Source organism: Bos taurus, chromosome 17 (assembly GCF_002263795.3).
Source record: "Bos taurus isolate L1 Dominette 01449 registration number 42190680 breed Hereford chromosome 17, ARS-UCD2.0, whole genome shotgun sequence".
Taxonomy (NCBI): Eukaryota; Metazoa; Chordata; class Mammalia; order Artiodactyla; family Bovidae; genus Bos; species Bos taurus.
In genome coordinates this window covers 68,905,821-68,927,916 of record NC_037344.1, presented here as the reverse complement: position 1 = coordinate 68,927,916, position 22,096 = coordinate 68,905,821, and the positions used below count along the sequence as shown (strand labels likewise).

Here is a 22,096-nt window from a genome sequence, read left to right as displayed (position 1 = left end):
CTCGGCGCTGGGAGGTCACTGCAGGCAGAGGGGAGGGGCAGCTTCATTCTGTGAGGCTGAGGATGGTGTGAGGGAAGAATGCAATTCAAGGGATGGGAGAGGGTGGCGGGAGATGCCAGCAGAAGCCAGATCTTGCAGGCCCTTCGTGCCACAGTCAGGAGTTTGAACTTGACCTTGAGGATATTGCTAGGAAGGTTCAATGAGGAAGATCAGAGGAAGACAGCTTGGTCACTCACTCCCTGCTCGTCAGGAGCAGGAGGTGGGCGCAGATGGTCAGGGAGAACTTCCTTCACAGGCTGAGGGGTCAGCACCCATCTGGTGTGGGAGACACCAAGCAAGCTCCTGCCAGTAACACTTTCTGGAATCCCAGGACCAAGTGGCCTGCAGAAAAGCATTTAGAGAAAGTCCAGCCACCTAGTGACTCACTTACTCACCCAGCACCATATGGCCTCTGATCTCATTCATTTTCAAGCCCTCCAGGATGGGGTGAGGGCTGCAGGGTTATGTTGAAGGCAGCCAAGGACAGCCCTGCCCAAGGACGGAGGACACCTAGGACTCAGAACATCCTGACAGCCAGCCAGCCTTGGGTGCCAGGATCGCAGTGGGATGAGGAAGCCAGGCCCCTTTTTGAGGCGGTGCCATTTTGCACGGTCCTGCCGCTCGCGAGCAGTGATCCTCTTCCCCTCCGTGCTGGGCAGCCGGAACACTTGGTTTCTGTCCCAGTGACCCTGTACTCTAACCACCACACTCACAGCAGCAGTAAACATTCGGGGCTTCCCTGGCGGCTCAATGGTAAAGGGTCCGCCAGCAACACAGGAGACAGGGGTTCGATCCCCGGGGCAGGAAGATCCCCTGGAGAAGGGAATGGCAACCCACTCCAGTATTCTTGCCTGGGAAATCCCATGGACATAGGAGCCTGGAGGGCTACAGTCCATGGGATTGCATGACTGAGGGACTCAACAGCAATGCACACTTGGGGAGGGGCTTCGTTTTCTGGGAATAACTGCACGTGTGTGGTAAACCTCCCCCCAATGTCTTTGGCCAGCCTCTCTCTCACCGTGGAGAAGGGCTGTGTATGGCCAGCAGGTTCAAAAGCAGAGGGTGAGAGAATTTCTAGAGAATTTCTCCAGAATTGGCCTTGCAGGACCCCTGGACTGTAGCACCCAGGTTTCTTGGCCAAAGAGATCACGTCTCCTAGCTTTCCTGGATGACTCATTCCCATTTACAAAGCCAACACTGTCATACAAGGCATGGTGCCCAAGTGTGATCATTCCCTGGGGACGGCAGGGTGAGCTGGTTTGACCAGGGCGGGTGGGTCTTTTACGTAATTCACAGGGCAGAGGTGCTTAAAAGGTTAAATTGTACTGAGGCGAGGCCCTTCCCTCACCCTGGGGAAGTTTCTAGGCTGGGCCAGAACTCTGTGCCAGCAGGGCCCGGGGCCAGGACTGCTCTGGTGCAGGCAAGCTCAAGAGAGGGGCGAAAGGTCACAGAACATGCTGGCAGCCATGTGGAACTTGTCTTCCATCCTGTCCACCCCCACGTCTTTCCCCAATTCCTACCTTTCTCCCCTTTTCAGGGAACATCTTTATCCAGCAGCCAAGTTACTACAATGACCTGGACGAAACCATGCCCACCATCCTTCAGGTACCAGCTCTTCGCCCTGCCCTGGGGAGGGTGGGGGGATGGGGGAGGGTGGGGGAATGAGGGCAGGCAGGCCCTTCTCCTACCTGGAGATGTTGCTCTTCTTTCCTGCAAGAGTCTGGGAGAACTCTCCCCACCTCTCCACACCAGACACATCCTGAGACCATCGCTGTGTTCTACCCCTCACTTCATTCCTTCAAATTTGTCCTTTCCCCTCTTGAACAGGACTGAAATCTAAGGGCTGTCCAGCACTCATATGGAAGGAGCTTGGGGTGCATTCTGTGTTGTCTGTCAACAGCCATCTGCCCCTGAGGATACCCCTGTACGTTTCTCAAGTCTGAGCTCTAAAGCCTCATAGAATCATTTTTATGAAATAATGCTCATTGTAGAAACTTTGAAAATTCCAAAAAATAAATAAATAAGTAGAAGAAGAAGGTTAATCTTCCTCCGTAATCCCGCCACCAGGAGATAAGCATGTCCGACTCTTTGCAACACCATGGACTGTAGCCCACCAGGCTCAGACTCTGTCCATGGGATTTCCTAGGCAAGAATACTGGAGTGGGTTGCCATTTCCTCCTCCAGCTTAAACATGGTGCAACCCACAATGGGCTCTGTTTTCGCCTCACTATTGATTTGTCTTTTGTTCAATACAGTTCCTATAAATCGCCTTGCCCTGGGCATCCAAAAATACACGTTGCTGACTGTATCTCTTAAATATCCATCCCCATACACTTGTCCAGCCGATCTGGGTCACATCCACAGGGTTTACATACATTTCGTCATCATCCTCACCACAGTCCTGCGGGAAGGACGTCCCCATGATTCCCTTTTGACACAGGTTCCGTTCTGAGACGGTCACTGAGAAGGTCACTGTCTCACCTGATGTCCCAGGGGCACCAGCATATATCCTGAAGATTCCAAGGCAGTGCTGGCGTCACCAGTCTCTCACTGCAGGACGGGGGTCCCCGCTGCCGGTTCAATGGGATGTGAGAGAGTCACCTCTTGTGTTCACAGGTCTTCAGCAATATCCTCCAGCACTGCGGTCTGCGCGGGGATGGGGCCAGCGCCACACCCCAGAAGCTCGAGGAGAGAGGCCGGCTCACCCCCAGCGACATGCCTCTCCCAGTGAGCTTGCCCTTCAGCCCGGCTTCTTTCTGGCCAAGAGAAGGCCTGGAGCTTCCCCCCTGCTCACAGCCCCTCACCCCACCCCGCAGGCGGGTCGTCCTGTCACACAGGCTTTAGGACATTTCAGCAGGCTTTCTTGCTTCATTTATGGAGTTGCGGAGGGAACAGCATGGAGGTTTAGCCTTCGCTTAGTTCAGCTGGACGGGTTCCTGGGTGCATTACTCATGGGGCCATTCATTCATGGCACCAGCATGCCCCGAGGAGCCCCCAAGCACATGCCAGGCCCCCAGGCTGGGCTGTGAGGCCCAAGTGGTTACAGAAGCAGACGCCTGTGTTAGCACGGGAGTTAGAGCAGGGCCGAGGGTGCGGTGGGCTGCCCTCCTGAAGCTTGCGCGGTCGTGGGAAAGCAGGCCTTAAACAAGCGTTCCAGAAAAGGGCACAGTGAGTGCCGTGGGAACAGGGCATGTTGCCCCGTGAACCTCAGATAAGTTCCCTTATCTGTAAAGTGGAGATCTGACCTGCAGCCCAGCCTCTTGTTTGAGCTGTTGGGAGAATCAGGGAGCCCAACACGCTCTCCAGACCCGACGGCGCGTGGGGGCTGGGTGTCCTGGCCTCCCTGGGGTGTAATTTCTGTGTGGGACCTCCGGCACTGTTTTCAGATTCAGGGATGGGTTCTCCTTCAGCTTCAAAGAAAGAATCGTATTAACCTGGAGCGAGAGGTCACCCTAGACCTCCCTGGGCATGCGTCCTCTGGAGCTGCGGCAGGCAGACCCGAGGGGGACCCTGGGCTCTGTCCGCTTTGCCTCAGACCCTCTGCAGGGCTGTCCCTGGGGGAGACTAATGCGGTGTTTTTCCTCTGGCCTGACAGGAGTTAAAGGACGTCGTCCTCTACCTTTGTGACACTTGCACCACCCTCTGGGCCTTTCTGGACATCTTCCCTCTGGCTTGTCCGACCTTCCAGAAACACGACTTCTGTTACAGGTACAGCAGTTGCAGTTATTCACATCCACATTCAGCCAATATTTATTGGACGCTCAGAACCTGCCGGGCCCCCTCTTCCAGCACCCACCTGCGTGGAGGCTGCATTTGAGAATGACTTTTACTGGAGGGGCTAAGAGCAGGGTAGGGGAGGGAGAAAAACGCCAGCCAAGGGCGGGGCAGTTTCCGTTCAGACCCAGTCTGCTGCAGAGCCCCCAGCATGGGTGGGCACGGGAGTGCCAGAGGCTGAGGAGGCTCAGGCTGCGGACTTCGGCCTCCAGTGTGGGGAGGCGCGCACGCAAGCAGAGGTGCGTCCACGTGGGGCCAGCTGGTGGGGCCGCACCAGGAATGCAGACGAGGGAGCACTGCTCTGTCTGGAGGAATAAGAGACGGTTTCAGGGTGACGCTTAGATGAGACCTTAAGAATGAACAGCAACCTGCCTGGCAGAGAAAGCCTGCGGTGGCCCAGATGATGGAGAAAGCTGTGCAGTGCAGTATGATGGGGGGTATGAGTGGGGGAGTGGGCTTGGGGAGCAGGCGACCACAAGATGCGGCCCCAGGGAAGTCAGACTTGCCGTGTGCTGTGTGTTGGCAGGGAGTGGGGCCTTTATCGTGGAGGCAGGAGGGACCCTGGAGGCTTCTATCCAAAGAAGTCATAGAAAGATCCTGCTGTGATGCAGAAAGACCAGGAGGGGGATACAGGGGAGGGAGAAAGACCCTCTTTGCCCACCTAGCCACGTGGGCATCCGTTCCTTGGGCAGTGAGAAAGGGGTGCCGGGACGGAAGCTGGTAACTGGTTTGTTGCCCGGCAACTGTGGGGGGTGGGGGCCTGTCCTGCTCTCAGTGGCCTCCAGCTGTTCTTGCCAGGCATCTCCCCCCGCCATTCTGGGAGCTATCCAACTCCATCCCCCCAGCCCTCTGTCCATTGGGTCATTTGCCCAGCTATTCCACAAAACATTTATCTAGCGCAGACACGTGCCCGAGATGGCAGCTGGCGCCCTGAGCCCACCAGGTCCCCTGAGCTCTTGAAAATCAGACGTGAGGATTGCTCAGCCTCCCAGAGAATGTTAGAAAAAAGCGCCAATCCACACTGTCCCCAGAAGAAAAGGGTGGGGACAGGACTTTTAAAAATGTTGTCACAATTTTTAAAAAGGTATTTACCTCATGGCAAACTGGAAACCTGGGAACTCCCCAGAGGTAGGAAATGAAAATCACTCTGAACAATCAGGCTGTTCTTAGGCTTATTTTCATTCACCATGAGCACTTTCCCATTTTGCGAAAGCATCTTCCCAAATGGGGCACAGATGGCCTTGGAAAGGGTCTCTGGAGATGGTGGGAGGGTCCTTACCGGAAGAGCTGAGTTTCCCAAGAGGTACCTGGAAGGCATCACAATGGACATGAGTTTGAGTAAACTCCAGGAGACGGTGAAGGACAGGGGAGCCTGGTGTGCTGCAGTCCATGGGGTCACAAACAGTCAGACTCGACTTAGGCACTGAACAACAACCACCCCTGGAGCAGGGCCGCAGCTCCACCCACCTCAGGGTGAGGAGCAAGGAAAGAAAACACTTTTGACTGCGAGTGACCCTGCCTTTGGCAAGAGATGCTGCCTCAGACCCACAAATAGCCTGAGGCCGGTAGCCTGAGGCCGGCTCAGCCTGTTCCAACTGTGCTGGAGGCCAGGAAGGCGTGCTGAGCAGGGGCCTTGGTCCCCCCCAGGGCTCCAGGCAAGGGGTTACCTCACCAAACACCCTCCAGCTAATCTCTCTGAGCAGCCTTCTCCACCTTCCTCTCTGTCCTTTAATATTATGAACAAATAATATATTCACAGGGTGTATAAAACACACATTTGAAAAGTCTCCCTCTCCCCCTTCTCCACTTCTGTTCCTCACACACAACCATTGGGTTAGTTTTTTTGTGGAATTTTCCAAAGATATGCATGTAAATATGCACATATAAGCAAATAAACACATTATCTACCTCCCTCCTCTTTTTAGTATTTCATATACTGGCATATTGGGCATCCCAGGTGACTCAGTGGTAAAGAATCCACCTGCCAATGCTGGGAACTCAGGAGACGCGGGCTAAATCCCTGGGTCAGGAAGATCCCCTGGAGGAGGAAATGGCAATCCAGTCCAGCGTCTTGCCTGAAAAATCCCATGGACAGAGGAGCCTGGCAGGCTACAGTTCCTGTGATTGCAAAGAGTTGGACATGACTGGGCAGGCATACATGCTGGTACATTATGAATGCTATATGTGCTGTAGGCATTTTACTTTTAAATTTAATGCATATCTGTGCATGAACCACCTTCAGCCTTTGGTATCTCTGTGTAGAACTCCATTGTGGGGGACCCCAGACCCCAGAGATGGCACTTTAGGTTTTTTCCAACTGTTTGCTATTACCAAAAAAAAACATTGCCATGAAGGCTAACCGTGCACCTAGGTCATTGTGTACCTTTAGAACTATATCTGAGAAATAAATTCCTGGAAGTAGAATTGCAGGAAAAGATGGTACATGCATTTGAAATTTTCACGGATTTCGCCAAATCACCCTCCATAGGGGGTGTTTCAATTTACCCTTTCACCAGCAGTGTATCATGGCAACGCCTGACTCTGAGCCAAACTGTCCTCTCTGTCTTCTGGGTGCCACGCTGTGGGCCTCAAAAGCCCCGCCTCTTTTGGCCTGCCTACCCTCATCTACGGACAGCCCCACACCAGGAAAAAGTTGCCAGGAGCCAGCGATCGACAGACGAATATTTACAGGGTACATTACATCTGCTGCTGCAGATTCAGCTCAGTCCTAGGAAATCAGCTGCTTTTCTGGCTTTGGGAACTTAAGATGTTCAGAGATAGACTTATGCCATGAAGAGAGGTAGCTGCATTTTAAGGTGTAAGAACAGCATCTTCTGAGTGCTGCGTGTCTGGTTCCAGAGAGGAATGGTCACAGGGTGAGCTTATGGTCAGGAAACATGTGGCTAGGATGGAGAGTTGGGTTTTGTGTGTTTTTTTTTATTGGAGTATAGTTGATTTACAGTGGTCTGTTAGTGTCAAGTGTACAGCAAAGTGAATCAGATATATATACACACACACACATATGTATATACACACACACACATATATATACACACACACACACATATACATATACATATATATAGGCTTCCCTGGTGGCTCAGCAGGGAAGAATCTGCCTGCCAATGAAGGAGACACAAGTGGTTGGGAAGATTTCCTGGAGAAGGAAATTGCAACCCACTCCAGTATTCTTGCCTGGAAAATCCCATGGACAGAGGAACCTAGCAGGCAATGGGCCGTGGGGTCGCAAAGAGTCGGACAACTTAACAACTAAACAACAACAACAAAATCTATGTGTGTCCATTCTTTTTCAGATTCTTCTCTCATCTAGGTTGTTACAGAACATTGGGTAGGGCTCCCTGTGCTGTCCAGTAGGTCATTATTAGTTACCTCTTTCACGTGTAATAGTATGTATATGTTAATCTCAATCTCCTAATTTAGGGGATGGAGAGTTTAAGTCTGAGTTGAGGACAGGTGGCTGTGAGGTTACTGAGGTGAGAAGCCAGCTTGGCTGGGCTGTACCGGGTACAGATGCACCAGAGAGAGGAGTTTCACTCTGATATCATAGGAGGTAGGGAGCTGCTGGCAGTTTCTGAGCAAGAAGAAAGTCACCTTGTACCTATTCCTCAAAGCTTGCTGCATCCTGGGTGGCCCGCTCATTGCTCTGTGAGAACGAACCCCTCTGGATCTTGGATTCCCATCTGAGCAGGGGGCGAGCTCCAGGTCACTGCCCACCAGGCTATTCCTAGGACCAGCCACAGCGGAGCAATCCACGCTGAGGGAGAAACTTGTCTTGGGGACAACCTGGCAGGAAAAAATGTGCCCTCCTGCTCCCTTGAGCGTGCTTTGATTTTTCTAAGTGTGAGATTTCTGAACTAATCCAGCCTTTTACCCTGTGTGTGTCATTGCAGGCTAGCTTCCTTTTACGAAATAGCCGTTCCCGAACTGGAGTCTGCAATTAAGAAGAGGAGGCTTGAAGACAGCAAGTGAGGCGGGGACAAAACTGAGGGCTGTTGTGAGAGAGCCCCAGCCCACCCGTCCTGGGCATCGGCACCCGCTTCTCTATGTCAACGGTCAAGGGCCAGGGACGAGAGGCCCCGCAAATTCAGCTAGTGCTTCCCTCCCTACCTAGCAGCCTCCTGGCAGCAAGGAAGCCTTTCCCCCTCAGCTGTTGCTCCAGACTCTTATGAACCCGCTGGTTCCTGAGCCACCATCTGAGCTGACAGGTGGCCCTGGAACCAGCCAGCCTCTCAGAGCCTGTCGCCCTTTGCCAGCTGCTATCAGCAGCGAACTGAGGCTTTCTCAGCCCCCCGGGGATGGAGGGTGAGGTGGGGGGCGCCTGCAAAGGCTGTGAAGAAGCTCCCCTGGCGCCTTTCTGCCTCTCAGATCTACTTTTCTTTCTGGCCTCCAAGGCTGCTAGGTGATCTGTGGCAGAGGCTCTCCCATTCCAAGAAGAAGCTACTGGAGATTCTCCACATCCTCCTGAATCAGACCTGCCTCCTCCCAGTCCTGGAAAACAGGTGGGCGTTTGGGATCCTCTGCCCACCCAGGCGGGAGAGCCCCCTCCCCAAGCCCCGCCGGGGTGCTGCCCTCATTGCACGGGGCTCCCTCCCCTGCCCCAGGGTTGCCCAGCAAAGATGGGAAACCGGGAAGAATGCCTCTTTCCTCGAGTGGCAGAGGGAGGCCGCAGAGGGGTGGGGCGGGTGGGGAAGGAGCCAAGCCTGTCTGGAGGGAGTGAGCTCATCCTCTTCTCTGTGTCCTGTTCCAGCTGTGACAACATTCAGGGCTTCATCGAAGACTTCCTTCAGATCTTCAGCTCCTTGCTGCAGGAGAAGAGGTGAGCTGGGAGTAGCAGCGGGAGGGGGCCCGGTCATCCCACCAGCCCCAGGAGAAGCCTTCCGTAATAGAGCCCCTGCCTTGTGCTCACCACGAGCTAAGCTTTTGGTGTTTGTGGTTGGGCAGCAGACACGGGGAGTGGCAAACCAGCCTGGTGTGCCCGCCACCCTCTAAGTCCCGCCTCCGCCTCACCACCCTTCTAACTCCCGCTCCCCCACACCCCGCCGCACCACACCTCTGACTCCCGCCCCCCTCCAGGTTCCTGAGGGACTACGATTCACTCTTCCCCGTGGCCGATGATGTCAGCCTTCTGGAGCAGGCCTCCTCCGCCCTGTATCCTTCCACGGCGGCCCCCGGAGTGGGCCCGGCCCTGGGTCCTGGGTCCTGGGTCCTGGATCCTGACCAGATTGGACCCAGAGATGTGGAGGGACCGTTTAGCCCCAGAACACGTGGGAGCCAGCTTTCCCTGTTTTGGGAGGAGAAGACTGCTCTGATCCTCGGGGTACACATAGCCCTCCTTTCCCTGGTCTTTGCTGAGCGTCTGGGCCTGTGTGACCAAGAGGGACTCATCCCTGCCCTCGGAGACCTCACGCAGGATGGGAGACAGATAAGCAAACAGGCAGCGAGAGTGTCACTCAGAGGCAGGGGAGTCAAGGGGAGGAGGGGGTGCCATACAGAAGCGAAACCCAAGTTGAGAGTAGTGCGAGGAATAGGAGATGGCCACGCCCTGAACTAAGTGTTCCCCGGGGCACAGTGTTGAGCCCACAGACGTTGTGTGTAGCCTGCAGGCGCTGAGGCACAGGGGTCTGGTGGGGGCCGGGTTTGGCCGTGGCAGATGAGCCCTGGGGTGGCCCTTGCTGAGGAGTTTGGGGTGAGCCCTGCAGGTGCTGGGAGACCTGGAAGGATGTGAAGCGGGGGTTGACCTTGTCAGTCTCAGACTTCGGGTGGTGGGTGCTTGGGTTAGAAGCAGCCTGAGGGAGGGACTTGCCTGGTGGCCTAGTGGTTAAGACTCCGTGGTCCCAATGCAGGGGACCCAGGTTCGATCCCTGGTCAGGGAGCTAGATCCCACACACGGTAACTAAAGACCAAAGATCCCGAGTGCTGCAACTAAGACCTGGCAGAGCCTAATTAATTAATTAATTTTTTTTTTTTGAAGAAAGTAGAGTGAAAGAGTCTAGAGCAACTACCCAGCATCTGACTTGGCAGCCCCCGGGGTACTGGAGAGGGACAAGGGGCCGGGAGGAATGGGCCTGCGGGCCATTTGGACGGCTGGGGTAGGTTGCTCAGTCCGGCCTCAGGGACACCCTGTGGGCCCCCAGCTTTTGCAGAAAGCCCACAACGGGTTGCACAGGATGCCTGGTGGCAGTGCCCCCGCCGGGCCCTCCTCCTGAGGGGTCCTTGTCCCAGGACCCCCGGCTGCCAGACCCTGGCCCTGCCCTTACGCAGAGTTGCTCTCTGCAGAGCGCGGGTACTGGCTTTTAAGGCTTGTGCAGCCATGGGCTGGCCCGTTTCCCCAGGCAGCCCAGGAGCCCGCAGTGCCCGTGGGGTGCAGCCCAGGTGGCCCCTGGCCTCAGCCATGCAGTGAGGGGTGGAGAGAGGGCTGTGAAGAGAGACTCCTTAACCCGTCCTCCCAGGGACGAGACACGGACCGCCTACATCCTCCAGGCGGTGGAGAGTGCCTGGGAAGGGGTGGACCGGAAGAAAGCCACGCGTGCCAGAGACTCAGCCACGGCCGAGAACCCTAACGGGGTTGGGGCGGAGGCAGAGGTGCTCAGCGGGCCGTCCTCACTCCCCCAGGAGGAGAAGGTGTGTGACGGATGGGACTGGCCGGGGCAGCAGGAGACCTCCCTCCTGTGTTCCCGCGAGGAAAAGGGTTTGTTTTGGGGTTGACAGCTTCTGAGCCGCCGGCCTGCTCCATGCTGCCCTTCGAGGGTTCTGAGCCGAGGGCGAGCTGGGTGGCCTGTGAGGTAGGCAAGGCGCTTAGCTGTCAGGTCCTCAGTTCCCCCCACAAGGTGAAGCACAGGAGCTTTTTCCACATGAGCTCTCCATCGGTGTGCACCTCTAAACAGGAAGCCGCTGAGCTGGTGCTGTCGCTCCGGACGTGGCCAGAACCCAGCATCGCCACCTCTGTGATCCTCCTGATTGGCCACTGACCCAGGGCTCTCTCCTGCGTGTCGGGAGGCAGCGTGACGTGGGAATTAAGATGACACAGTCTCTGGGGTCAGGCCGCTCAGGGGTGTACCCTGATTCTGCCACCTGCCAGCTCTGAGCCCTTAGGCATGTCCCTCACGTGAGCCCTGGTTCCTCCCCTGTAAAGGGGGGGTGGCAGGGTCCCTGTCTCCACGTGGGTGCTCAGAGCTGCCACGAGGAGTGAGTGATCGGCCCCCATGCCCCGCTGCCAGACGCTGCTGTCCTTCTGTTAGGCTCCAGGCCCCGTGCCCACTGTTCCAGGCCCTTGGAGATTGGTGGTTCCCTCCCCACCACCTTTTCCCCATTTGGCTTCTTGCCTCAGACACAGAGGAGTTTTATTATTGTTTTTTTGATTTGTGAATTTCTTTAATTGAAAAGCTGAAAAAATTAACCCATTCCCAGCCAAAGGGGCACTTCTCCACATCAGCCAGCTCCAGCGGTTGCTGTTCCCCTCTGACCTCAGTCGTCAGGCTGTCAGAGGGGGAAAGGGGCTGGCTCCCAGAAGCCACGGCCGCTTGTGGACAGCCTCGTCCACACCAGGCTCTGTGCGCTGCACTTTTTGTGTATCGTCTCTTTGAACCATTTGAAAACAACCCCATGAAGTAGGTGTAGTCTGGGGGCTTTATGAGGAGGAAACTGAGGTTCAGAGAGGTTAAGTGCCCTGCCCAAGGTCACACAGCCAGAAGCAGCAGCTCAGCTGTTAAGCCGTAGCTCACCCTTCATACAGAAGGACATGGAGGCTCAGAGAGACTTAAGAGACTTGGCTAAGGTCCCTCAGCCAGGAGGGGCAGGGCTGGGACTCACACCAGGTCGCCTGACTCTGAGACCAGTGCTGTTTGGGGCTTGTCCCCAGCCCAGCCCAGGCATCCCCTCTGTCTCTTCCGCAGTGCCTGGGGGCAGCCGCAGCCCCGGGCCCCACTGTGTGCGGTGTGGAGCTGGACTCGCTCATCTCCCAAGTGAAGGACCTGCTGCCGGACCTCGGCGAGGGCTTCATCCTGGCCTGCCTGGAGCACTACAGCTACGAGCCCGAGCAGGTGATCAACAACATCCTGGAAGGGCGGCTGGCCCCCACCCTCAGCCAACTGGACCGCGGCCTGGACAGGTAGGAGCAGTGGGTGGGAGGAAGCTCGCGGTGCCCAGACTGCCCCGGGGTCCTCGTCAGGGCCCTTCCCATCTCCTCTGCCTCCCACTCCTCTTTCTCATGTGTCCCGTACTTGGTACTTCCCCACAGTGGCAGTTCCCAGCCACGGAAGCTAACGTCCTCTTTGGGGAAACAGAAACCTCAGGCCCCCAGAGGTCCTCGCATGCCCCCTGCAGCGCAGAGTGGGCACCGCTGGGCCTCCCTGCTCCACCTCCTGGGAGATGGGGTGCGGGGGGCAACTGAGGGGTTACAGCCCTCTGAGCTCTGATGTTGCTGCCTGCCTGGTCACTGAGGGAGCACAGCCAAGCTTCTCACTTCCTTCATACCCACCCTTCTTTTCCTTTGTTTTTTGGGGCTTTTTTGACCGCAGCTTGCAGGATCTTGGTTCCCTGAGCAGGGATTGAACCAGGGCCCTCGGCAGTGAGAGTGTGGAGTCCCAACCCTTGGACTATCAGGGAATTCCCCCACACCCACCCTTCCTGAGTTGGGCCCACTGCTTCCCTAAAGCCCCCAGGGGCAACAGGAATGAGAGTAAATAGATGTTTCTTCCATGAATAAATGTTGTTTGTTGAATGAATGAGTGAATAACTTCCAGAACGAAGCTAGCTCTGCCTTTGAACCAACTCCTCAGCCTCCATGTGCCCATTTTACAGGTGAAGGCACCAAGGCAAAAAGAAAAAAACCGAGCTCAAGTGACCTCTGTCTTGCAGGGCTGTTGGGAACACACCTGTGTGAGTGGCACATGTGCAGGGCGGCCACCTCCCCAGGCCGGGGCAGGCTTGGGCAGGTTTTTAGCCTGTGTCCCAGGTGTGGCTGTTGCTGGGGAGCGGAGGCTCTCACGGACCGCACGTGGGAGCAGGAGCATCCCCCCGAAATGGATTTCTGTGCCACCCCCCAGACAGGTGAAGCCGGACCCGACGCCCCTGCTGACGTCTCGTCACAACGTCTTCCAGAATGACGAGTTTGATGTGTTCAGCAGGGACTCGGTGGACCTGAGCCGGGTGCACAAGGGCAGGAGGTGAGTCCGGTGGGCCGTGGGGCCCCAGAAACCCCAACTCTGCAAGTGCAGAGAGGACGACAGAAACCCAGGGCCGTCATCTTGATGGAAGTGATTACAGAGCTTCCGCCTGGGGCTCCCCCATACCCCAGATCAGTATGCTCCCTGCAGCCGGGCTCCGGGCCTCTAACAGTCTGGCTTCAGGCTCCAACCCTGTGCGCAGAGTTAGTGAGTCCTCCTTGACAGCAAAAGGCCAGCAGGGCCAAACCAGCCCCTCTTCCCTTGTCCCATCTTTGGAGGAGTCCCCGGGTGGGACAGCTGGTGAGTGCTCCTCAGCAGTGCTCCCTGACTGGCGCCTCTCCACCCAGGGACACAACGGGAGAATGAAGGCCTCTGCCCAAATGAGTATATTACATTTGAAGGCCTTTCTACTTATTTTTGGTCTATGTCCTTCGTACTTTTTTGGCATTGAAAAGTCCATTCATGATTTATTCACTTATTCAACAAATATTTGCCCGGTGCTTCTAGGCCCTGGATTTATAAGGTGCTGGGGACATGGTGGGGGGTGGAACAGACACAGCCCCTGCCCACGTGGCGTTTGCACTGATCAGCTTGGCAAACAAGCCCCGTGAACTCACAGATTAAACAGATTCTCCAAGGTGGAGGCGTGCAGACTCCCAAGCCTCTAGTTGGGGCTTTAGTTCAGGCAGAAAGGCTTCTCGGAGACAATGCCTTGGGGTGGATGGTGGAAGGACGAGGGAGGGTCAGTTGTGCAGAGCGGGCAGGAGAAGCTTTCCAGGTGGACCGAACAGCAGGGTCGGTGGCCCCGAGGCCATGGGGAGCATGGCAAGGGTCCCCTTCACCAGTACAGTGTATGTTCTGGAAGGATCCCCTGGCTTTGGATTCGGGACCCCTTGGAGGGACTGAGAGTCAGCAGCCCCATGGCGTGGTGGCAGGATCAGATGCTACCAGCCCAGTGCCAGCCCTGCAGTGTTAATGGAGCCATTTCATGGAATCTACAAAGCTGGGGGCCACTGGGCAAGTCCAGCGCGCCTTCTCCCTCATCACGTAGATGGAGGCCGTGAGGGGCAGAGAGGGGAGAGGGCCCTGCCCGATTCTTGGGACAGGAGCCCCAGTGCTAGAAGCACAAGCTGTTCCCTGCTCCCAGGACCGTCCAGCGCTGGTAGAGTGGCCGTCTGAGGGCTCGGGGACCTGGCACAGGGCAACTGTAAAGCCATCTGGCTGGCTGGACAGGAAGCTATTGCAGACTGCTTAGTCACGCACGTTGCGACATCCCCAGATCTGAGGCTGGCCGTGTTGTCCCGCCTCAGTGGCCGCCCTTCCAGGCCCTGCTGCAGGAGAGGGGCACACGGCGAGGGCTGTCCCCCTGCTCCAAGGGGCGCCCGGCTGCCCAGGCAGAAACCGCGGCAGACGTTTCCTGGCCTCGTGCTGGGCAGCCCAGGGGTTGGGGTTTACAGAGAGGCAGGGGCTCTGTTCATATGCGCGTTATTTATTTATCCACTCAGCAAATATTTATTAAGTGATTGACTATGGCCAGATCCTGTGCTCGACACACTGGGAGACACGGGGAACGGGGCACCCAGGCCTCGCCCTCCCACGGGGAACGGGGCACCCAGGCCTCGCCCTCCCACGGCACAGAGATGTTGGGAATGACTTAGACCATCAATCAAGATGCAACAGAGTGGAGAGGTGCTGGGAGGTGCACGTACAGGCCTCAGTGGGGTCACCCGTCCTGATGTGGGCAGGGCGGGGAGCTTAGGGCCTGGGCCCTGTCTTCACAGAACACGTGAGAAATCAAGCAGCACAAGGCAGATCACCCTCGAGTTAAAACGTATGTGCATCGTTAAACCAGATACTTGAGCCCTAAATGGCTCAAGAAATGAGGAACTCTGTCCCCGTGTGGGACAGGTGGGCGCAGGGTAGGGCAGTTGAGCGCAGCTGACCTGTGGTGCAGGCACGTCTTCAAGGCCGCATCTTGCTTTCTCGTGGCCCCTGGGTGGCTGCAGCATGACATCCAGAAATGACCAGGCCACCAGGAAGTCAGGGTCAAGTCTTTCTGCACCTCTCTTAGAGACCAGGAGACCTTTCCCAGTGGCCCCCCAAGCCTCCTCACATCTCACTGGGGAGCTGGGCTCCAGGGCTCCTGGAGAAGAGGGGAGAGGAAGGACCTGAGCAAAACGAGGAGCTGCTAGGAATGGGGGTGAGGTGAGGGGCTTGTTAGGTCGGCGCTAAGCACACGCGCTGCAGGTGTATCGTAGCTAGGGAAGGAGGCGGTGAGGGTAACGCAGGGCCCCCTGACTCCTTTCGACAGTGGTGCCCCAGAAGATAAGGCATTCTCTTTCAGATTAGTTCTGTTGCCAAAAATGCTTACGCACCCTGTGTGCCTCACTGGAGAGTCACAGAGCACATTAGCCCATTAAAGGCTCTGACAAGTCCTGTAGTCAGAGAGACTGGATTCCCTTTGTGAAGCTCAGCAGGTGCCAGGTCCCCTTCTGGGCATCGTCTGATTTCATCCTTGCATCATCCCTGGAGGCAAGATCAAGTCTCAGCAAGGATAAGGGGCCGGCCTGTGATCACACTGCTCAGGAAATAGCCAAGCAGACTTGAGTCAGGAGACCTATATTCTGGCCCCGGCTATGCTGGTGGAAGCTGTGTGACCTTGGGAGGGTTACTTGGCCTCTCTGGATCCCCTGATTCCTCCCCTGGAATAGGAGGGCTTTACTGCCTCTGCAGACCCTTTAGAAATTCAAAGGAGAGTGTCACCCCTCTAAGGGCCAATTTGAGGGCCAATCTTGAAGGACAGGCTGGAGGAGGTGAGGAGGAGAAAGGTGGTTGAGCCCCAGAGGAGCCCGCATGTACCTGGACTTGAGGGAGGCAGAGGACGCGCCCTGCTCCAGACAGGCTCTGGCGCTCCTGCGGCTTGGCTGACCTGGCCCTCGGGTGTGTCTGCTCCTGGCTGCTTTTGCCCCTTTCTTTCTTTCCTTCCTTCTCTGGCTTCATATGAGGTCATGGGCCCAGAGCCTTCCTGGACGAGGTACCCTGGCCTTACCTGTGTCCTCTCCTAGGACCCAGCTGAGGCAGGGGCACTTTGCCAGCCTTCTCTGTGGTCCTGCCGGGGAGCCACATAACCAGAGGCCATGCAGCGTGAAAGAACCTCCCTCTGTCCGCACTGGGGACCGGGTGGACCAGGGGCCGTGGGATGGGGCAGAGAGAATGTGACAGTGCTCATTCAGCCTGGGTCCCCTGGCCCAGCGCAGGGCCCGGCACCTGGCAGGACCTCAGGAAGCCTCTGTTGATTGAATGGGTGCGCTTTCACCTGAAGGCTCCACCTGAACGAGCTTGGCCCCTTCACTTCCTCTCTGCCTCTCTCCTCTCCACCCCTCAGCTTGGCAGAGAGAGCGCCTGCTAAGGGCCGAGGCCACGGTCACAGGCTCCCTCTTCTGGCATGAGGTGAGATTCCTGTGGCCCGAGATGGTTCCCTGGTCCAGACCAAACATCTCCACATCACGGAGCTTCCAAGACTCCTTCTCCAGCGCCTCCCCCGACCCCCCGACTCAGCCCCCTGCACCCCCATCCATTTCTACTTTCCCTGTGTTTCCAGGACGTATGTGCCTTCATCTAGCACACTTCTGCTCTTTGCCACTAGACTGAGTTCCATGAGGGCAAATCCAGATCTTACTCTTCTGAATCTCTCCCCAGCCCAGCTCATAGTAACCCCTTATTAAAAACCGTGGAAGGGGGCCTTCCCTGGTGGTCCAGTGGCTAAGACTCTGTGCTCCCAATGCAGGGGGCCTGGGTTCGATCCCTGGTCAGAGAACTAGATACCACATGTTGCAACTAAGACCCAGCGCAACCAAATAAAAACAAAAAACTAAAAAAAAGTTGAAGGAAGCAGGTCCTAACCCACTGTGCTGGCAGCCCCAGTTCTGATCTGCCCCAGGCTCCCAGGCCAGACACAGCTCGACAGACTCAGGCACCTGGCCCTCCCCGCACTAAAAGCCTGTTAATAGAAGATTTTTATGGACGCTGCGGGCTTTGTGCCTCTTCTTTTTTTTTCCCCCTACCCCTGATACATTCCAGAGGCCCAGTTTCACGGCTAAGCTGGATTTTCTTGCCTGGCACCTCATATTGATTTTCCCCTGCAGGGCTAGAAACTACACTGCACAGGCCTGTGTGTCCGACAAGCCAGGTTCTTCTACAGATTTGCAAAGCCTCGAGTCCAGAGTCCCGAGTCCCCGCGGCTGTGCTGCAGCTCGCTGTGTTCCCAAACACGCCCCTCCCCGCCCCCGGCTGGCCTCCCCTGTGACAGGATGGCAGTCAAACTTCCAGACTTTTCTCACCGTGCCATCTGACATGAGAGATTGAACCGCAGGCCAGACAGGGTCCCTGGGCTGAAAAGCGGGGTGAGAGGGAGGGGCTGGGGCTCCCCGAGCTGACTACGAAAGCCACCCGTGGGCTCGCCGTTTCTTCAGGTTTTGTTCCTTTGAAATGATTCCAGTGACCCCAGGCCCCTCTTCAGAGCAGCCCAGGTTGGGGGTGGGGCCCTACCAGCCCTCTGTCTCTATTCCTGTGCATAGATAAGGACGTCCTCGCAGGAGAGGACAGGTCTGGTCTGCCCTCTGCTTTTCACACAGATGAGATCACACTGTGTGTTTCTCTGCGCTTGCTTTTTTCCCCTGGAGGATGTCTTAGAATTCTGTCTCCATCAGCACAAATTGTCGCTCTTGAGAACTGCCACCCAGCGTCAGTGGCCCCTGTCCTTGGGCCATGATGGACATGAGTTGCTCTCGTTTTTCATTGTTACACACAGTGCTGAAAAGAAAATCTCCAATCAGACCTCTCTGCGCTGGGGGCCAACGTTTCTCCGGGGTGGACGCCTCGAAGGGGAGTCTCCCGGCTGAAAGGAGGGGACAGGTGTTACACTCTAACAGCTGCTCCTTGGGGAGGGGGGCCTCGGAAGTGGTTGGACCTGGTGAGCCCCCCGCCCCCCGCCGGTGCTTGATCTCAGTTTGCGGCGGCCAGAGGCGGGAGAAGTGAGCGGTGGTCTGTCTGGACCCTCGCGCTACGGCCCCCTCCCGCTGCCCTCGAAGCCTGATGGCTTTCCTTCGTGTCTCCCCGCTGTTCCCTCTCGACGTTAGGAAGGAAGAGAGCGCGCGGAGCCTGCTGAACGACAAGCGGGAGGTGCAGGCGCAGCGGCAGCGCTTTGAGCAGTACAGCGTGGTGGTGGAGGAGGTGGGCGGGGCTGGCGAGGGGAAGGGGCGGGGCGGGCGGGGGGTAGGCGTCCCCGGCCGCCAGCCCGGGCCCCGCGGACCCACGCTTCGGCCGTCGCAGGTGCCGCTGCAGCCCGGGGAGGGCTCGCCCTACCGCGGGGACGACTACGAGGATGAGTACGACGACACATACGATGGCAACCAGGTGGGCGCCAACGATGCGGACTCGGATGACGAGCTCATCAGCCGCAGGTGAGGCTGTCGACGTCGGGGGTGTGGGCGGCCCTCCCCCAGCCTCTGGTTTATACAGATCTCGCGAGCAAGTCAGTGACCAAACCGGGGCCTGAACCCCAGCCTCCCGACTCCTGGTCCAGTGCTCCCTCCAGCCCCTAGCCAGCCCCCTGGCCGGTTGGTCCAGCCCACCCTGAGCGAGGAGCCATCAACTGGGTCTCGTGCAGTTTTCCATTTTTCTTCTTAACTGCAGAAAACTTTCCCCAGTGGGATCTTAGGGAGGTTCCCCAATTCCCCCAGTAAAGGCAGTGCCGCCCTGACGAGAGAGGACTGGAGACCACCCCTGCCCCAGGACTCAGCTCAGCCTCCCAGAAGCCCCCACCTCAGACCTTGGTACCCACACAGAGTCCAGGGGCGGGCGCAAAGCTGACTTCAGAAGCACTTTGGTTTCCAGTCCTGGTGGGCCCTCTCAGCAGGACCCCCTCCTCCCTCGGAGCCTCCACTCTCCGGGTTTAATCTAGTCTTTGATCTCCCTTTCTGTCTCAACCCTCAGGCCCTTCACCATCCCTCAGGTGCTGAGAACCAGAGTGCCCGGTGAAGGGCAGGAGGACGAGGAGGAAGAGGAGGAGGAGGCTACAGTTGAAGCCCCCAAGGTACCTGGTTGACAACTAGCAGGTGGAGGGGAGGGTACGGTTCTGAGTGGTGAGCCAGGGGCTGCGCCCCACTTCCCAGAGCCTGGCCCTGAGGCATCTTCAGCATCACTGCCCGGAAAGGGGGTCCCTTTGAGCCCAGGATGTCTGCTTGAAGAGCTGCCAGCTTAGAAGCCTCTTCCAAGGCCCCTCAAGGGCCCAGGGGAAGGATCAGAGGCCAGGCCTTTGAGCTGCTGGGTTCATTAGGCCCAGGAACCTGGGGGCCAGCCTCCATGCCCAGGTTGGCAGTTCTCGACATCAGAGAGGCGTTAGAGCCCAAGGTCATCTGTGATGATGGGTTTGAACATTTTCTGTTTTTTAGCCACTAAACTTTTTCTTCTACTGAAATCTTAATGCCTCATGGAAAACAGATGAGAGCCCCTGGATCCTTCCCTCCCCACCCCCGCCACAGCATCCTCCCACCAGGGTGACAGGTTCAGTTGTGTCCAGGGCTGGGCCGCCAACGTCAGTGAGTGGCAGGGCCTGATGGACACTGAGGCCTGGGCCAGCAGGCACCCCTGCCCAGGGGCTCCTCGGCACGGCAGAGGCCTGGACCTCCCAGAGCTTTCCCTCTTTCCAGGCAAGGGGTTAGCTCAGGTTTTTATGTCAAATCCTGCCGTTTCCACAGGTTACTAATTCCCCTTGTTGTGTTGTGTTTTTGACACAGCCCAGGCCCCCACAGTCTGTCTGTGGTCCTTGGGTCCCGGTCTCCCCCAGCCTTGGTGCCAGCGAGGGGAAGCACCAGTGTCTGGGCAGCTCTGCTGGGTTCCAGGCTCCCCGTGGTCTCTAGAGGCCCCCCTCCTGGCCTCCCCCCTCACTCCCCCTTGTCATCATCCGGCTCCAGCTGTGACTGCCCGTCAGCCACCTCTGCCGCGAATGGGCACGAGGAAGGCCAAGGGTCAGAGGAGGGGGCTTCAGGTGGAGACCTTGGACCAGAACAACCAGCCAGGTTCTGGGGCATTGCCCTGCTGCGCTGTGGCTGCCCCCCGGCTCCTGGCATGGGCGGCATCTCCAAGATGGGGCCAGATACAGCCCAGCTTCGGGAAAGGGGGCAGCTCGTGATCTTTTCTCCCTTCTTCTCCACAGCCCGACCACTTTGTGCAGGACCCTGCGGTGCTACGGGAGAAAGCGGAAGCCAGACGTGTGGCCTTCCTGGCCAGGAAGGGGTGAGCGCTTACGGCGCCATTGTCAATGGGCAGGGGAAGCCCCAGCCCACCACCCAGGAAGCCCACACACACCCCCCAAGTGCTTTACATGTGTTAACATGTTGCTCTGGCCACAGATCTAGGAAGTAGCTAGTCTTGTCATTGTCCTTATTTTATAGATGAAGGAACTGAGGCCCAGATGTGTTAAATAATTTGCCAAAGGTCACACAGCCAGTGGATGGCAGACTCCATTTCTCCTCCGACCTCAAGCTGGCATGGGGGTGTCCTGGCCCAAGCTTGGTGTCTGTTCCTGGGGATCTCGGAGGAAGGCAGCGGGCTCTTCCCCTTCTGGTCAGGGCCACCTCCTCTGGCTGATGGATTCTTCTGGGGGTGGGTTGTTCCTCCCCCAGGTACCGGCATGACAGCTCCACAGTGGTGGCCGGCAGCCCCCGGGGCCACGGGCAGAGCCGAGAGACCATGCAGGAACGCAGGAAGAAGGAAGCCAGCAAGGCCACCCGAGCCAACCACAACCGGAGGACCATGGCTGACCGCAAGAGAAGTAAAGGCATGATTCCATCGTGAGACTGCTGCGCCGGGACCAGCGGGAGGTCCGGGCCTCCTCGCCAGTCGGCCCCCTGCCAGGGCCCCAAGTTCAAGTCTACCCCTCGACAGCCTCAGCTTCGCAGCCCCTGAGAAGGCCACCTCATTCGTCATCCACCAGCCAGCCGTGAGCGCCTTCCTGCAGAACACACAGTGCCTTAGCCCGCGGCCGAAGAACCGCGAGGCCAGCGAGCAGGCGAAGGGACGGGAACAGAGCCCCAGGGCCAGCCTCCCAAACCTTGTGCAGCCAGATACCACCTCGCTTTCTCCCGGACAGTGGGAAGCTTGTATATTCACAAACAGAAAACAAAAAAGGCCCTCGAATAAAATTTTTGACCCTTTCAAGAAAGGATCCGTGCCCGGCCTGTGACCTCTTCCCCTCCCCGCTCCTGCCCCCCACCCAGCCCTGCCGTCCTAGTCCAGCGATGGCCGCCATCAGGAGAGGAAGAGGGCAGGACGGTGCTCTGTTCATCAGTCTTTCGTGCTTGCCTCCCACTTTAAGCCCTCCTGATCTTGCTCTACCTTGCTGTGTGGCCGGAGACCATCACCCCGCTCTCTGAGCCTCCACTCCCTGCCTGTGGAAGGAGGGGCCAGCATGAGGCCCTGCTGTCCAGCCCTTACCGTGACCTCACCAGCCCCCGCAGCCGCCGCCCTAGGGAGTGGGCAGGTGCAGTTTCCAGTCCCATAGTGCCAGGGAGGGCGGCCGGGCACTGAGACGTAAAGGTGGCTGCCCAGGCCACAGCCGGGAGGTGGGCGACCAGGGACTGGACACGCAGGCTGAGCCCTGGCCTTCACGGGGTCCTTGGTCCCAACAGGGGTGTTTTCTCCATCTCACAGCCTCCCACGGCCGGCCAGCCAGTGGCCGCACCAGAGCCAGAACTCAGTGGCTCTTGGTCACATATACATTCCATTAAATCTTCCGAAATCAAGGGATCACAAACAGGAAGAAACAAGTGATAATGCCACTACCGAGCCCTGTTGCACTGAAGCAAGTGGGCCTCAGGCCTTGTTCCTCAAAAGACCCCCCACAGCCAGGGCCAACCAGCTCCCAGCATGGCCGTGGCTGCCAGACTTCCCAATTCCTGGGCCACCCAGAATGGGGCCGATCGGTGACGGATCAGCGGCGGGGCATTTGCTGGGCTGAGCCCCCGCATTTGGCCTGGCCCAGAGTCTGTCGGCGGAAGCCAGGGCCCCTGCCCAGCTGGACCTTGACAAATCACCGC

At 57.4% G+C, this 22,096-nt stretch overlaps 2 protein-coding genes across 9 annotated transcripts in view; one reads left to right on the top strand and one right to left on the bottom strand.

The window, feature by feature from the left end:
- ASCC2 (activating signal cointegrator 1 complex subunit 2) overlaps positions 1-21,222 on the top strand; it is a 36,026-nt gene extending 14,804 nt beyond the window's left edge. For 7 of the 8 annotated variants that reach the window (XM_024977072.2, XM_005218040.5, XM_024977070.2 and 4 more), the window contains 15 exons: positions 1,577-1,644; positions 2,656-2,766; positions 3,635-3,747; positions 7,725-7,799; positions 8,226-8,333; positions 8,582-8,650; positions 8,908-8,982; positions 10,284-10,455; positions 11,727-11,941; positions 12,879-12,998; positions 18,137-18,230; positions 18,330-18,460; positions 18,993-19,092; positions 20,215-20,294; positions 20,684-21,222. In XM_024977072.2, the coding sequence (XP_024832840.1) occupies positions 1,577-1,644; positions 2,656-2,766; positions 3,635-3,747; positions 7,725-7,799; positions 8,226-8,333; positions 8,582-8,650; positions 8,908-8,982; positions 10,284-10,455; positions 11,727-11,941; positions 12,879-12,998; positions 18,137-18,230; positions 18,330-18,460; positions 18,993-19,092; positions 20,215-20,294; positions 20,684-20,855 (1,703 nt within the window). In that variant the 3' untranslated portion in view covers positions 20,856-21,222. 8 annotated transcript variants of the gene reach the window in all.
- LOC101904268 (uncharacterized) lies at positions 3,774-6,081 on the bottom strand. The gene is made up of 2 exons (XM_059876430.1): positions 5,093-6,081; positions 3,774-4,118 (listed from the first exon to the last, which is right to left on the bottom strand). Exons 1-2 carry the CDS (start codon positions 5,712-5,714, stop codon positions 3,790-3,792), a joined length of 951 nt encoding a protein of 316 aa, XP_059732413.1. The 5' UTR covers positions 5,715-6,081; the 3' UTR covers positions 3,774-3,789.
- Positions 21,223-22,096: the final 874 nt, after the last annotated feature.

What these genes read in the sequence shown, in the direction of transcription:
- LOC101904268 (XM_059876430.1), bottom strand. Translation starts at nt 5,714, where the DNA reads ATGTGTTTATTTGCTTATATGTGCATATTTACATGCATATCTTTGGAA. An exon ending in TGGGAAACTCAGCTCTTCCG is followed by an intron (nt 4,119 to 5,092) that starts GTAAGGACCCTC and finishes TTATTCCTCCAG; the next exon opens with ACAGAGCAGTGCTCCCTCGT.